Source organism: Arvicola amphibius, chromosome X (genome assembly GCF_903992535.2).
Source record: "Arvicola amphibius chromosome X, mArvAmp1.2, whole genome shotgun sequence".
Taxonomy (NCBI): Eukaryota; Metazoa; Chordata; class Mammalia; order Rodentia; family Cricetidae; genus Arvicola; species Arvicola amphibius.
Window position 1 is genome coordinate 95,924,286 of NC_052065.1, and position 15,867 is coordinate 95,940,152.

Genomic DNA, 15,867 nt, shown 5'->3' on the forward strand with positions numbered 1-15,867 from the left:
GAATCCAACTAAGATGTGAAATGGACCTTCAACCAGCATCATTATAGCTAGTTTTCCAATAGCTCAGCTGGCCTTAATTAGAAGTGGAAATTCCTGCTACTTTGGTAGCCCCTGTTAACAGGAACAATACAAAACGTAAATAGCCACAGAAACGCACATCTGTGCCATCAGTGCTCTGCCCCTCTCCCAAGAGTAGGTCAAAGGGTCAAGAACTCTATCACTTGTCCAAAGCCAAGAAGACATTCCCATGAACTGTTTTTGATAACAGCTCTTACTGTAGACACATCACTATGTCAGTATTACAATAATATTTATTCTACTATGACACATACAGTCAGTGGAAAGGGAAAAATGAATCTTTGCTATGAGTTATGTGAAGTAGACACACCAAGTAAACAAATTCCTTTTTAATTATTAATTTCTTTAAAAAGCTCCTAGAATATTGAGGGGGAAAAGAAACACATAAGTACTTTCCCCCTGCCCATTTATCAAACTTGAATCACAATGTACAGTAGCGACATAACTTGTTTATTTCCCTAGCATGAGATTTTAGAGTTGAAGATTCTGTCCCTTTCCCTCAGGACTTCAAAAGAACTTTGTTTCCAGTTGTGAAAAAAAAACAGTGAAAAAGGAAATCTAAAAATCAAAGTCCTCATTCTGCTGTTATGACTTATTCCTTCATCCATTTCAATCATATTTGCTGGGTCATATGCCCTAAAATAATTAAATTTTACACACACACACACACACACACACACACACACAGAGAGAGAGAGAGAGAGAGAGAGAGAGAGAGAGAGAGAGAACAAAACAACTAAACAAAAATAAAACAAATAAAACACCATACACATGAAAGGTACTGTACACATATCATGTCCCCCTCGTTATTTGCTTTGTGGCTAATTCAGTTTTTTTACTAGTAGGTACTCAGACGCAATGGGGATAAAAGAGTCTATAGTTCAAAGATGGTTGACACAGGAGGAAGTTAACACCATTGGCTAAGATGAGAACTGGCGATATGCCGTGAAATTTCAATTCATCGTGTCCTTCTATCTCTTATTAGCATGGATAACTGAGAGTGGATGGTATTCTCATTAGTCTTTCTAGAGGCCACAGGGAGATTCTTTTACAGAACGGCTACTTGGCTGGTGAAACCTGACCTGAAATTTTTTCTGGCTAAAAAATCTGTTCCATGTCATATGGCATAGGACTGTGGGCAAAAATCCAAGTTCTTGTTTTAAAAGAGTCCTTCCTATCAGCACCTCAGATTCACAAGTTTTAGCTAAAGGAGACCTTCTGTTTGACTAGGAATATTTTCTGTTTGATCAAGAGTACAAGTTGGGCTCTTGAACATTTCACAATAGAACCAACTTTTTCTCTTGTACAAATATCACTTGGGACAGCATGAGAATATATGTTCAGTGTTAGTACATTTTAGAGATTACAAGTGTGAATTGACATAAGAAACACTGATTCAAATTAGTTTAAAGACAGTCTTTTATTTAATATATATGTATTTTGAGCTTAGAAGAAAGGACTCTATAAGTAGCTCTAACAATCACCTATGATTAGCCACAGATTTTGAGATTATGATTGTTTTTCTCACATGTTTATATATTTTCTGAATCTTTATCAGTGAGCATCTATGCTAGTAAAACAACCGTGCTAATGTAAAGTTTCTTTCAATATCTACAGTTGTTATTAGTCTAAGAGTCAACTAACTAATGTTACTAAATGTTAAAGTACATGGACCACATTGTCTAATCATTTCTGAAAGATAGTTATTTCATTATTACTTAATTTCTGCCATATTCCTTTAAAGATCGTGTGGTGGTTTGAAAGAAAATGGCCTACAAAGGGAGTGGTACTATTAGGAGGTGTCGCCTTGTTGAAGTAGGTGTGTCACTGTGGGGGCTGGCTTTGAGGCCTTTTTTGCTCAAGCTTCTCTCAGTATAACAGTCAATTGACTTCCTGTTGCCCATAAATTGTAGCATTCTCACCTCCAGCACCACCTCTACCTGCACACTGCCATGCTCCCCGCTGTGATGAGAAGGAACTGTACCTCTGAAGCTATAAGCAAGCCATTTCAATTAAATGTTTCCCTTACAAGAGTTGCCATGGTCATGGTGTTTCCTCAGAGCAATGAAGCCAAAACTAGGACAGATGGCTAATAAAGAAATACTAGCCAGGTGGTGGTGGTGCACACCTTTAATGCCAGCACTTGGGAGGCAGAAGCAGGCAGATCTCTGAGAGTTTGAAACCAGCCTGGTCTACAAAAGTTAGTTCCAGGACAGGCCCCAAAGCTACTGAGAAAGCCTGTCTTGAACCACACCCCCCCAACAAAAAAGCAAACAAAGAATTCCTCTTTATATTATGTGGTATGGCTTACAGCTGTTCTCCTTGTACCACACCGAACATGCTTTATTTGAGCATCTCATGATCAATACAGCTTAAGTAGATAGGAGATGAGACTACTCTTTAGATATTACCGTTACTTTTCAACAAACCTGAAGCTGCTCTCTTTTTTTATTGAGAAGGTGCAAGTCAAATTTCGAATAAGGATGCTCCAATCTACCTAACTTCATGCTAACTGTATCTACTCTTTTTTCTTTACATGGCCTAGATTTCATTTCATCTTTAAAAATCATTACGTTCTTCTACCTCGTCTTTCATCTCTAAACATATTCAATATTTTTGGAAGTAGTCAAGCTATAAATCTTAAATGAATAAATTCTCTTCAGAGTGACTTTGTGATATGATTAAAAGGCCAGGTGGTTTGTGCAAAATAAAATGCACAAAACCAAAGTCATAGTTTCTCTTGTCTCATCTCCGCAGAGCCTACTCTCATGTTTTGTTCTCTGTCCAGAATGTAAGAGTTCTACCCAGAAACATACTTTTAACCTTTCTTAGAATTTTCATTTGGCTTATTTAGGTTTCTGAATGATTTTCATCTGAGCCTGCCTTTTGAGGATTGAAATTTTATTTTTATTTGTGTCTATATCTTTATGTGCGTATGAATATAAATGGCATATGTGTGTGATATACACATGTGACACAAATGTGTGTAGTGTGTGGAGTGGGAAGTCTGGCCTCCTCCAACAAGTGTGTGCATGTATGTGTGCACAGGCATGCTTGGATCACGGAGGCCAGAGGAAGACACTGGGAGTCTTGTTCTATAACTCTCTGACATATTCTTTTGAGACACAGTCATTCAGTGAATCTGGAGTTAGGTTAACAGCTCTCAAGTCATAGCCTTTGTCACTATCTTTGTCCCCACATTGCTGTGGTTACAGGCACACATGACCGCACCTGGGTTCTTACACGAGTTCCTAAGAATTCAAACTCAAGGCATCATTCTTGTTCAGCCAACAGTCTTCCTCATTGTGTGAGTCTCCAGCCTCAGTCTCAGTCTCTTTGTTGTTATTATTGCTGTAGTGGTATTGGAGATGAACTCAGGGCCTTGTACCTGCTGGGTGCTCACTTTACCTCTGAATTCTATCCTCAGCCTTTGGTTCAAGTCCCAAAGGGTACATTGCCTCTCTTAAGGAAACGTAGTTACAAAGGCCTTTATTCATTCACTTAGATCATCACTCATATATTAAGTTGCTGCCACATATAAAAAGCTGGGCTTAATTTCAAGAAAATAAACTGGCTTATTCAAAGAATTTCCAGAGGCAAATTGGTATAGGGAAGAGAATAATGGTATTTGGAGATCTGGGCTTTAGTTCTGACTCCGGCCGGCATTCACAACAACCTGTCTTTGCATCAAGTCAGTTGATCCCATTTTGTTTCTATTTTTCATCTCAAGATTTAGTGGACCACGCAATTTGGCTTTTAAAAAATGTTTCTATAACGGCTATTATTTATTGAAACTTAATCTCATTCCAGACAATATGCAAAAGATTCTTGTCACTCTGATGGCTGATCTTGACCATCAACTTTCTGGGGTTGAGAAATACTCTAAAAACCTGTGATGGGCTTTAATGAGTTTAACCAGTGTGGGAAGAACTCTCCTAACTGAGGGCAACAGCATCCCATGGGATCCAGTCCCCATCTGAGCTTACAGGAGAAAAGGTATTGAGTAGCAGCATTGGTCCCTCTCTGCTTCCTGAGCACAGACTCAATGTGAGTCTGTTGCCTGGCATCCCTGCTGCCCTGTCCACCTTGCTGCAATGGACCATACTCTTGAGTCAAGGAAAGGCTTCCTTCCCTAACCTTTTGTCAGTTATTTTATCACAGGAAGGGGAAAAAAGCAATCCAGTGGGGATTACTCCTTCTTCCATTGCACTGATAGGAAAATTGATGATCTAGAGGGTACTATTCCCCAAGTCCAGAAGATAGCTGTAAATCAACAGGTTGAGTCTAGGGTAATCCCAAAGTCACCATGCTCCCATACCATAAAAAAATCCAAAATTTACTTTGAAAAATATTAAGCTGTCTGAGGATTAAGAAAGTGCTCCTATCTCCTGAGTAAACTGGGAGTGGGGTGGGGTAGAGAGCAGTGTATGGGGGATGGGAACAAGACGGATCAGGTTGGGAGGGTTGGGGGTGGTATGGAGAGGGAGAGCAATGAAAGAGATATCTTGATAGAGGGGATCATTGGGGGGTTAGGGAGAAACCTGGTGCCAGTGAAACTTGGAGGAATCCACAAAGATGACCCCAGCTAAGACTCCTAGCAATAGCAGAGAGGGTACCTGAATGACAGGCTTTTTGCATGAGGGTGACAGTTGTGTGGCTTGGTGTGTTTGTGGGGCCTGTGGCAGTGGGACAAGGACCTGTCCCTGGCACATGAGCTGGTTTTTTGAAACCCACTCCCTATGGTGGGATGCCTTGCTTAGTCTTAGTGCAGGGGGAGGAGCTTGATCCCGCTTCAACTTGATACCCAGGCTTTGTTGACTTCCCAGGCAAGGCCTTACCCTTTCTGACCAGTGGATGGGGTGGAGTAGAAAGGATGTGGGGGAAGGGAATGGGAGGAGAAGAGGGAGCGGAAACTGTGGCTGGCATGTAAAATAAATAAATTTTAAAATAAAATTAAAAGAAGAAAGTGCTCACTATGTCAGCCCAGGCTGGCTGTAACTCACTTAAACTCAGTCTTTCTAGTGCTGAAATTACAGGCACATGTACCATGCCTGATAAAACGTACCTGATTTTATGGTACCCTTTCTTCTTCCTCTTCCATCTACACAAACTTTGATAGGTATCACTCCCTTTATTGCTTCTTCTTAATTGCTAATAATCACGTCAAATGCTGGAGCGATCCTAGAAAACTTGTGCTTCTATTTCTGGCTTTCACCAGAGAAACAGCAGATGCCTGCAAGGCCACAAATTGCCTATGTCCAACTTGCTAATCCTCTTCCTTCTCTTTCTATGCTGGTGGCTTGCCTTTCCTTTCCTGAGAATTCTAAAGTCCCATTTTATTTAATCCAAGCATAAATGTTTGCAGGCTTTAGCTTGGAGGAGAAAAACGAGTGAGAATCTAGTCTCTCAGAGATCCAGTTTACTTTTACAGAGCAGGAATGGATCCATGTGACACATTCTTGTCTCTAGAGACTCTGCCAGACTAGTCTGGTTCGTTAGAAACATATAATAAAATATTCTTCACAACTCACTTCTTCAAGTTCACTTTGATCAATACTTCATTACCTTAGTTAGAGCTGCCAAAGGGGGCAAACTTGTCAGCCCATTTGTCCCATATTTGCATGAATATTATGCTGTGAATGTTACGCTCCTTTGAACTTCAAAAGAGCTTCCTGGCCTCATTGACTACAACTTTAACAACAGAGCATAATGGAGTTATAGAAAGATCTGTTCCTGGCTAAAGACCTCAAACTTTGCTGATGCTGGACAGTAGCAAACTTTTGCATAAGCAACAAATGGCTCATTTAGCCATTGCAGCGCACTAACAGTATTTCCTGGTGTCCTTAGCCTGTCTTCCTGCTTGTGAAAGCAACGATACCTTTGGCTAATTAGCTAGCAGCAAGTGGCAACACAAGCCTTCAGCACGCCTTGTGAAAAAGAGTTTTCTGCAAACAAAGCATTTTTCCTAAAATCCTTTGTGTTGCCACAGCAATTGCGGGAAGATCTTGCACCATCAGGGTACCTCACATGCATTCCACCCTGGCTGTTCCAGATAGGAGAGCAAACAAGCTCCTGGACTTAAAAGATTCTATTCTAACCAGCACCTGAAAAATCAAAAACTGAGGCTTCTTCGAGTAAAAAAGACAGACAGTATGAGCAGATGAAAAACTTAACACTTCTATATTTGGACATTTTCTCCGCTCTATAAAATTTAAAAATAATCGCCCTTTTCATGTACTACTATGCCTTCCTTTCTGTACTAGACAGTAAAATGTAAAATATGTCTCTTTACCTTGAAGAACTTTTTCCCCTTTAAAAATATAGTAATTTCCACTCGTAGAAATTCTGGAATAGTTAATATAAAACGATCATAAACAGTTCTTACAAATCTACCATCCAGAGGCTTAAAAAGTAATTCTCTATTGCATCCCATAAATGAGTCTAAATTTCACATGGAACCGAGAAATATGGATAAACTCCAAAAGAAAATACAATAATATATGGTGGGAGAGATCTTCCAGGAAATTCAGGAGCCACAGAGGAAAGGAATACAGCTCCGAAAGTGCAGAATTTTAAAATTCATACCCAAATACAACTTGCACAAGCACTATTTGAAATGACAAAAATAAGATTTTAGACATAAATAAGCTCAATAGAAATACATAGTTAAGAAGTTTAATTAATCCAAAATGTTACTGAAAAGATCACATAGGAATAGGAAAATATCAAGGCAAAATGAAACAGAATTGAGATGATCCTCCAATATAAAGATTAATAACACTTGGGTAAAGGAATTATAAGTGAACATTCACCCATAGGTAGCAGCAACTTAATGAAGAGCAATTTAACAGCAGTTATGCAGATAAAGACTGAAAATACCCTTTGACTAAAAATTCTTCACATCTACATCCATTAGCATCTGAAGGGTTTCACTTATGCCCTTAATTTGTAATGTCAAAAACTAAAAGCAACATATACACCACAAATAGAGGCTGGTTAGTTAAACAATGGAACATACATGCAGTTGAAAATGATGTAGGCATTAAAAAGATAAGACATTATTGTTAAGAAATGTTTTGACATGTAGGCATTAAAAAGATAAGACATTGTTGTTAAGAAATGTTTTGACATGACCTGGATGGATAGCATGTATATACTTATCTTTCTGAGATATAATTTAAGAAAAAAAATATAGGGCTACCAATTTTTTCAAAAGAGATAAATTTGTAATACAGTAATTGGATCATTTATGGGACATTTTCCATTGAATTGTTATTTCCACTGTTCCTAACTTGTCATTGTTAGGGTATCAATATAAATGTCTCTGCATGAACACTTGCATGTGTGAAGCATACATGAAGCATACACTATAAGATTTCCTCTTTAGTAAAGATTATATTTCTCGTATCTTTGGTGGCTGCAGCCAGGTGAAATGTCAGTAAAGAAATGACCACTATGGTGGCCTCACCATCTAACTACAATCTGAAATATTAGATCAAAACCAGTGCCTTAGGTCATCCTTTACATAATTTCTGTGACACCAACCAAATATTAAAATGGCTTGGGACAAAATAGACACAAGGAAACATTAGAGAGTATTGGTTCAGGGCTCATAAATCTTCTTTCTTTGCTTTGTCAACAAAGCTCCAAGTTTTATGGATAATATTCCTAAATACTTTGTAAGTATGGAAGACCTCCAAGAAGAGATGGTCTATTGAGAGTTACAGTATCCCCCATGAGGCCATCAGCAACACAGGCTATAAGGGAAGTGTCTTTCTAAGAGTCCAGGAATTTTTATTCCCCACTGATTGTGAACTGATTTAAGAAGGAACAGACATTTCTATCACATGCACTTAAATAAGAGGAAAGTACGCTGATAGGGACTACTCTATGATGGCCGGGAAAGTGGGTAATATGAGAAGTACAAGGGGAGAGGCTGATTCAAGTTTCCTTTCACAGCCTGCCCCCGAATTGTCTTCCATTTATGCCTCAGTCATGCTAGATAGCACTACAGATAACTGATGTTTAAGGTGCTTATCAAATGCACTTTTTCTCCTAGGAAGAAGACTGCTGGATGGAAAAATCATTGCAGGACAGAAACGCTCTTAATGATAGAAGAGGCTTGGTTCTGCCCTCCACGCGAACAAGCCTTCTGCCTGCCATATTTAGTTCTACATATAGAAGAGATAAATGTTTAAGTGATGAGATTCAGATGCTGCTACAGCTCCTACCAAGAACATTTGCAGTTCTTTCTCATGAATAAGTTCAGTGGAGAACAGAATATGTCCCCGTTGGACCAATTCCACTTTGTCTTTGTGCTTCTTCTTCCTTTTTTTTTTCTGTGTAGCTCTAAAAAGGAATCAAAGCTCAGTTTCCCACTCAAATTTAGAGCTAGCATACACCTCAGAAGTGGCTGTAAGTGGCCAAATGAAGTTGAGGTGCACAACAAATGCAGCAGAGAGCTTGTAATGAGAACAGATAACTCGGTGACAGCAAGTGTGTGTGTGTGTGTGTGTGTGTGTGTGTGTGTTGGGGGGTAATTACACCACACACACACACACACACACACACACACACACACCAAGAGAGAGAGAGAGAGAGAGAGAGAGAGAGAGAGAGAGAGAGAGAGCGCTCTTGCCACCCTGTTTCTTCTAATGTGTTAGCCCATATGCGTCACTGATTTTCTAGAACTATTCCTTGGGTTTGTGCGGACATTCCTTTCAATAAATGACTTCTAATTTCCTAACAGTTCTTGGAAGCTACATTTCATCACTGGGTCTGAACCCGGTTTTTTCATTGATTTTCAGTATTAAGGATATTCAAGGCCTGCCTTTCTTTGGTTTTTTGCTTTGTTTTGTTTTGGTTTTACTCTTTTCCATAAACTAAAACTTTCACTGAAGAGTTTGAAAACGGGGAAAAAAATCCAGATCATCTGTCAGATATTTTTAGAGTTACGTAAAATGGAATATTTGTACAGTTGAGAACAGGAAAGTGAAAATGTGTCATGTGTTCTTTGAGATGAAAACTATATGACAATCAGAAAAATAGCCTCAAGTTTAGGTGGCCTGATTCAAAGCACTCATTAATTCATGCATATATCAGTAACAGTTACTTTTTTTTCATAGAACAGCACCATGGCCACATTTGAGCTAGTCATAATCCCCACAGATTATGAGCACAGGTTGAAAGAGATGTACTGAATTTGAGATATTTTTTAAATGCAAGACACTTACGTTTTACTTGCTCTGTTTTGCTTCCTTCTAGGAAAATAAAGAACAAAACCAAGGAGACTATATATTTCAAGCCTCCCATTTTCCACTTTTTTCTCCTTTGAGCTACTGCAAAATGCAATTCAGAGACTCCGAGGAGTGACGGCCTAAACCTGTTGAGAAGAAAGCAGAAAGAAGTAATAAAAATAGATCCCTTAGAACTGATGAACATGAGTGATACTTGGGTTTCTCACTTACTAGAAAACATGCTGCTGAATGTACTGGAGTGCAGGCATTGTTTGCAGAAGACAAAGGACTTGCCTTTTCTGTCTTGTAAAGATTATGGAAGGAAATTCACGAGATGAGTACATATTCCGTCCAACACTAAGGCTAAATCCTTACAAGCAAGTCATAGGAAAAGAAAATTTGAAATCGTTTCTAAAGAAATTAAAGTTGATTTCTCAGGACATTTTATTGTTGGTGGGTATAGAAAGAGAATCATGAAACTGTAGCTTATAAAAGGGCGGTTTCAGCAAACGATGTACAAGTAGCGAGCATTCGCCTGCAATGATTTCTGAAATGCAAGCTTAGTAGTCTTAGTTAGCTTCAGTCTAAAGTTATCATTAACACTTGAAGGGTCCTTCCTCGATCAGTGTTTCCGTTGTATCTTCTAGGAGATCTAAAAGAATCTTCACTATGAGTGCTTATGTTGGAAAAGGTAGATGTAATCCAATAATGGATGCAATCCAACATCTGAGACGTTTCATTGCTTAGAATAGTGCAGACATATTTCTTTCCATGAAGGCCATTGAGAAAGGAAACGTAAAATGGGTAATTTTAAAAGAAAATAAGCAAATTTCAACAATGATTCATTCAATTTGTCCCACCATGCAAGAGGCTGTTAAAACAACCACAATTCTTTAAAAATAGGCATTGGTGGGAAGGTTTGAAATCTTCAGCTTTTGAAGACTTAAAACACAGAAATTTGCTCACATCCTGTCACGACTAGTTTCCTTGGACTTTAGAGTTTACAAAATTCTTCCAACAGGAGGTTGGAAAAGATTTAAATATTCTAGAAGCATTGCATTCAATCAGGGGTTAATCCTAAATAGGAACTTAAACACCGTGGTGTTTACAGAGAATTCAATGTAGATGTTCATTTTAGAGAACTGAATTTCTTTGGGCTCTAAAGTGGATGTCACAGCTTTTACTTTAAATGCTATGAAACTGCCATGATCATTAAAAAAATCCATTGTTTCGGCCCAGCCCAGCCTCGTGGTGCATGCTTGCATTCCCAGTAGGCACGAGGATCCCTCCAAGTTCAAGGCCAGTAGGGCTACACAGGGATAGTTTGTAAAAAAAAAAAAAATGCAGATTATAAATACATGCACACCTGAGAAGAAACTGATCCTAGAGAATTGTTTGTGCTACCAGGCCCATTTGTAGCACCCATCTATGTTCTTTCTCAGCTCTCTTAGTATAGTACGAAAGGATCAAATTTTCCTCGAGCACATTCCCAGCCTTGCTAAAGCCTCAAATCTAATGCTTTCGTCTGTTCTGTATGTTTCCAATCTACTTTCAGTCATTCAGAACATCACGTTGAGGGTTACTAGATCCCTCTGAAACAAAGCATTTTTATTAACACTTTAACACAGCCACCTACCTCAACAGAGTTCTTCCTGGACCTCCAAGCCTCCGTAAGACAAAGATTTTTAACTGTTTTAACTGTTGAAATCTAATTTATCACAATCATATATGGCTCTCAGGAGGTACTTCTGAAACCATGGCTTTTGAGTCTCCCCATGCAAGAATCAACGGGGTTGTTTTTCTTGTACAATGGTTGGGCGATTTGGTGAACAGTAGCATTGCTTCATAACTCAAGTTGGCAAGAAAATGGCCCTTAGAATTTTTGCTTTTCTTGGGTCTCAACTAATGTTATGAGCAAACAGGAAAGTTGGTGAGTAGAGAGCAATTAATCTCTTTTGGCATTCCTGTCATCTATGTGGCCTCCCAGGAGGTGATGGAGAACATCAGAAAAGGAATCGTTTTATAAATATTCACTTAGAATTTACAAGATCCTGAAGTCTTGCCTTTGTATTTTGTGCAGAAATATGAACTGAGAAGGGTTCCCTCTCCAGGGCTCTTCATTATTCTATTTCTCTTTATTCCTTTACCTTTCAATTTGGGAGCAGGGATTGTAGGAGACATTTGTTGGGACTACAGCAAGAAACATAGCATCACTCAGGAATCATCAGATTCTTATTCCTGCAAAGAGCCAAAATGTCCCTAATTTTTCAAATTATACTTTGACCCAGTTAACTGGAGTTATTTCTGCATTAATTCTCTGCTCCACACAGACTGCTGTGCTATTGAACTTGCACTGGTTCTTTGACAGGTTACTTAGAATTGTAACCACTGCCGGGTTAGGGTGGGGACGGAGGATCCAGGACCCAAGAAGAAAGGAACAAAGAAAGCAAAATCCTGCAAATAACCCTGGCGGCAAGGATGGGGTGGGGGAATGTGTGGGCTTTCCAAGAGATGGAGAAATGTGTCAGATACCCAGGGAACCGCATCTATTGAGGTGCCTCTAAGAAACTGGGGTTCACACTGCTCATCTGCATCGAGCAAAGAGACCAATTGCTCGGTGCTCAGCTGTAACCGCAAGACCATCTGGGTCCACTCCGAAAACAGGTTTCCTGAGCAGAACAGACCCAGAGACATCCCTAAAGAAAAGTCAACCGATACATAGTTGTCAGGCGGCTCCTCACACCTGACAGTGTCTAACGCTCTGGGTGAAGCTTGACTGACCTTGTAATTTCAGTCAATATCATCTGAGGGGTATCCCCTTGGGTAGCAATGTTCTTTCTGACAAGCAATAAGAAAGACACTGGAGACTCCCGTCCTTGTCCATCTGCTGAAATCCTCTGGCCACACTACCACCCAAAAACAGAAGCTCAGTTAACTCCTGGTGGGTTACCCAAGAGAGATGAGAGTTTGAGTCCAAGGTATCTCTTTTCAGAGTCAGGCCTTCATCACTGCTTACGACTAAGAACGCCTTGGTTTTTGGCTTATAAAATGCCTTCCAATCTAGCATTGCATTTTATTCCATACAATTAAACCTTCAAACTCAGGGGGCTGCAGAGAGAGAGAGAGAGAAGGAAATCGGGGTTGAGTTAGTGGCAGGGCTGGAAGGTATTCTTTCCAGGCCCTGAAATCAAGCAATTCTATTTTGTTTCCTGAGCCTAGTGTCTCAAACTCTGATCCCAGAGGTCTGGGCCCGGAAAAAAAAAAAAAAACTGTGTGTAAGTAGGGTGGCCAGAAGAGACAGGAGCTTTTCCTCCACCCACCCTGTTTCTTTAACTTACTGTGAATCAGTCCACAGCACTTCACTAAAGGAGCAAAAACCCTCTTTCCTGCACACACGTAGTCATAAAGCAAAGTATAGACACTGTAGGTAGCTTGGCACAGAGTGCCTGTACTGCCTTTGGAAGTCTAAAAAGTACCAGAGCAAGTAGAAATTCGGGCCAAACAGGGAGCAGCAAGTTGCAGGTTCAAATCCCCAGTCCCAAGTGTATCTCCCGGGATATCTAGGGTTCTACCTTTATTCCATCAGCAAGACCATAGAACTGGTTGGGATGGCAAGTCCCAGAGTTCAAGGTGCCCTGTGGGAACGCCTAGGGATAATTCCAGCCAACAGAATGCACCCCACCTGTGAAAAGGTTGGAAAGCAAGGCAGGGGTGGGGTGAAAGGCGGCAGGGCACTGCTTACTGACCTGGGCACTGGCCTCCTCCGTCTGCCACGCTTGCACACGCTCTGAGTTCCCTGGGGCGCTCCTCCGAGGTCTGGGGCTCGCAGGTTGTGGCGAGAGCTTGAGAGCGCGCGAGGGGGGAGGGGGACTCAAAAGTGGGTGGGAGGAAAAACATCACCGCCCTCGCACCACGAGGGAGCTGAGGCTCTCTTGGCTCCAGGGGGCAGAGCCAAGGCGCGGGCGCGGCGGCCCAGGGCCACCTGCCCGCCCGCCTGTCCGCTCCCCACTTGGCCGGGCAGCCTGGCGCTGGCGGGAAGTCCTCCAGCGAGCAGCCCAGTCTCTGCTAGCACGCACCCCTTCTTGGTCCCGGCAACGGGCTTTATTCCTACACCCCAGACCTGAAAGTTATAAAACGGGGAGAAAGTGTGAGGCTCAGCCGGCACTTTCCCATCACGCAGCGCCCCCACCACACACCCCTCCTTTGGCTAGTAGAGCGTTGGGGTCTTAAAGGGACCGCACATCTTCTGCAGCCCTTCCTCCTCCTCTGCATTGGATGCTCTGAAGAGCTCCCCACCTCTGATGAATGTCCTGAAGACCCTAACCTCTGGCTATCCATGGCTCCTCTGCCTAGATGCCCCGCACCTTCTCTCATGAGGGACAAGGACTCTTTCCTCTGCACCTGGTCTGTTTCTGAGCCTGAGGTCTGTGTGCAAGTTGAACGGACCTCACCAGTTATGCCCTAAGGCACATCATTTCTGGCCATTTCTCATAGCTTTATTGTATCAAGTGACAAGAGCTTGCTGGTTTTAAGGGGGTGATGAGGATAAGAGGTAAGGCGGGGGAGACTGAGGACTCAAATCTTGCTTCTGACACAAAGAGAACAAACTCTCAATCCCTGTGGAAAAACAACTTGAAGTGGTCTATCACCACAGCTGTTTAAGCAGACCTGAAGACTTCATATTGGACTAAGGACTCGATTTTCAAAAATTCCAATAGCACCGCTGAGGAATGTTTCCGGAGCTCCCAGACACACTACTACTGATGTGTGTTTCTCTAATACAGTTATAAAGATTCGTCAGAATCCTCGAAAACTCGCTGAAGCATATTCTTGACAGATAGTACCCATTTATACTTTGAGCGACCAATTTAGAGGAGAGATGGAGGGTGTTTTGTCCATGAACTGAATAATACTGATTTCTAAACATTTGTGCTCTGCTTTATGGCTTCAAGTGTGCATTCAATGCACTACATCAATATTACTATTTAAAACCCTCACACTTTTCTTATAATCTAAACTATCATTGGCCTCAATTATGAGGTGTTGGGGATCTTCTGTGCTGTTCAGATCATCTTCTTCATTCACAGAATTGGAAACTGATACTAGCAGTGGATGAATGCTAGATGTAGTCACACAGCTAGTAAATGACATATTTGAAATTCTAGTTTATCTATCCTGTTTCTTAACTAACTGCACTTTATTATCTCCATCCTATAGATGGAAATACAATTGATGCTCTATGAAATTGTGGTTAGCCAAAAGCAAGCAAGCAAACAAACAAAACCCCACATATTGGGAGCAAGGAACAAATGAAAATGGAGATAAGAATAATTGTCCTTGGAAGGAACCCTTCTTTTTCTACCTAGTTAAGCATTAATATCATTCAACCAGGTCTGGAGGTGCTGGAGATGTTTATTTCATTGTTAACAAAAGAGAGATGCCCTTTCTGAGATGTTGCCTTGAGGGCTTAAAATGTCTAGCTCCACTCTGTAGCCATACGTCTGTAGCCATACGTCTGTAGCCATACGTTGCCACGTGCATTCAATTTGGCTGTAGTAAATTAGCTTGAACTTGGAGATTTGTTGCCTTATAACTGTTTCTGTGTCATTTAGTATGCTGATATTTTGTATCACTAAACAGAGTTCTTCAAGGGCTAGAACTGGTTGTTCAATTTCCTTTGTATGTGTGCTCCAACTCTCATCATCCCTTCCAAGATGTTTATGGGCATATTCAGGAAAATGGGTTTCAAGTCATGGACCCTAGCATTTGAAATAAATGGACTCATTGAGATTTAAAACTTCATCTAGCTGGCTGAAACCACTCACTCTTGCTGGTTGATATAGTATCTAGATTACTGCATGATAAAATATCCCCACACTTAGTGGCTTAAAGCAAGTTATCATTGTCAATTGGTTCTACTTAATTAGTTCTATTAAATCCGTTCAAGATCGTTTATACATTTTTTTGGCAACAGTAAATGTGGCTGCTGTAATTCCTTGAGCAATTCTTTATTGGTATAAATGCTGTGGTCCTTGTTTTAGCTCTGGTTTAAATGTAGCCTTTCTACCAGTTCTTTTCCAACTTAAGCTGATTGCTATCTACACACTTTATTTTCTTTATTTAGCAAATGGAAATGGGATCACAAATAATTTCATACTCATTTTAGACTTATTGTTTTCTATATGATCATTGATCCATTTTCAGTTGTAAGAAATTATTCAGAAGAATCTAGAATCACCTACTTTCCCCTCATACTAAATATCATCATGCATTAATATAGTTATCATCACAGCCCAAAATTGGCATTTTTACACCCCTTTACCTTACTCTGTTTCAACAGTTTTAAATGCAGTTATTTATCTGGCATACAGTTCTATGAAATTTTATATCTGCAGATTCATATCACCACCACCACAGTCAAGATACAGAACACTGCCACCGCCTCCACAGTGATTCTGTTATTATTTCTAGTCACATCCATTGTCTTCCCTCCTACACCTACCTTTGGCAAAAAGAAACTGTTCTTCATGTCAATAATTTTATCACTGAAGAA

The 15,867-nt window shown here is 40.5% G+C and overlaps 1 protein-coding gene across 4 annotated transcripts in view; it reads right to left on the reverse strand.

The window, feature by feature from the left end:
- Window positions 1–13,185, reverse strand: part of Chrdl1 (chordin like 1) — a 111,223-nt gene extending 98,038 nt beyond the window's left edge. For 3 of the 4 annotated variants that reach the window (XM_038316848.1, XM_038316849.1, XM_038316850.1), the window contains exons 1-2: window positions 13,061–13,161; window positions 9,312–9,460 (exon numbers count right to left, since the gene is read on the reverse strand). In XM_038316848.1, the coding sequence (XP_038172776.1) occupies window positions 9,312–9,390 (79 nt within the window). In that variant the 5' untranslated portion in view covers window positions 9,391–9,460; window positions 13,061–13,161. Of the gene's footprint in view, window positions 1–9,311; window positions 9,461–13,060 lie in introns of all 4 variants that reach the window. The other variant, XM_038316847.1, reaches the window with a different exon arrangement.
- Between the last annotated feature and the right edge of the window lie 2,682 nt (window positions 13,186–15,867).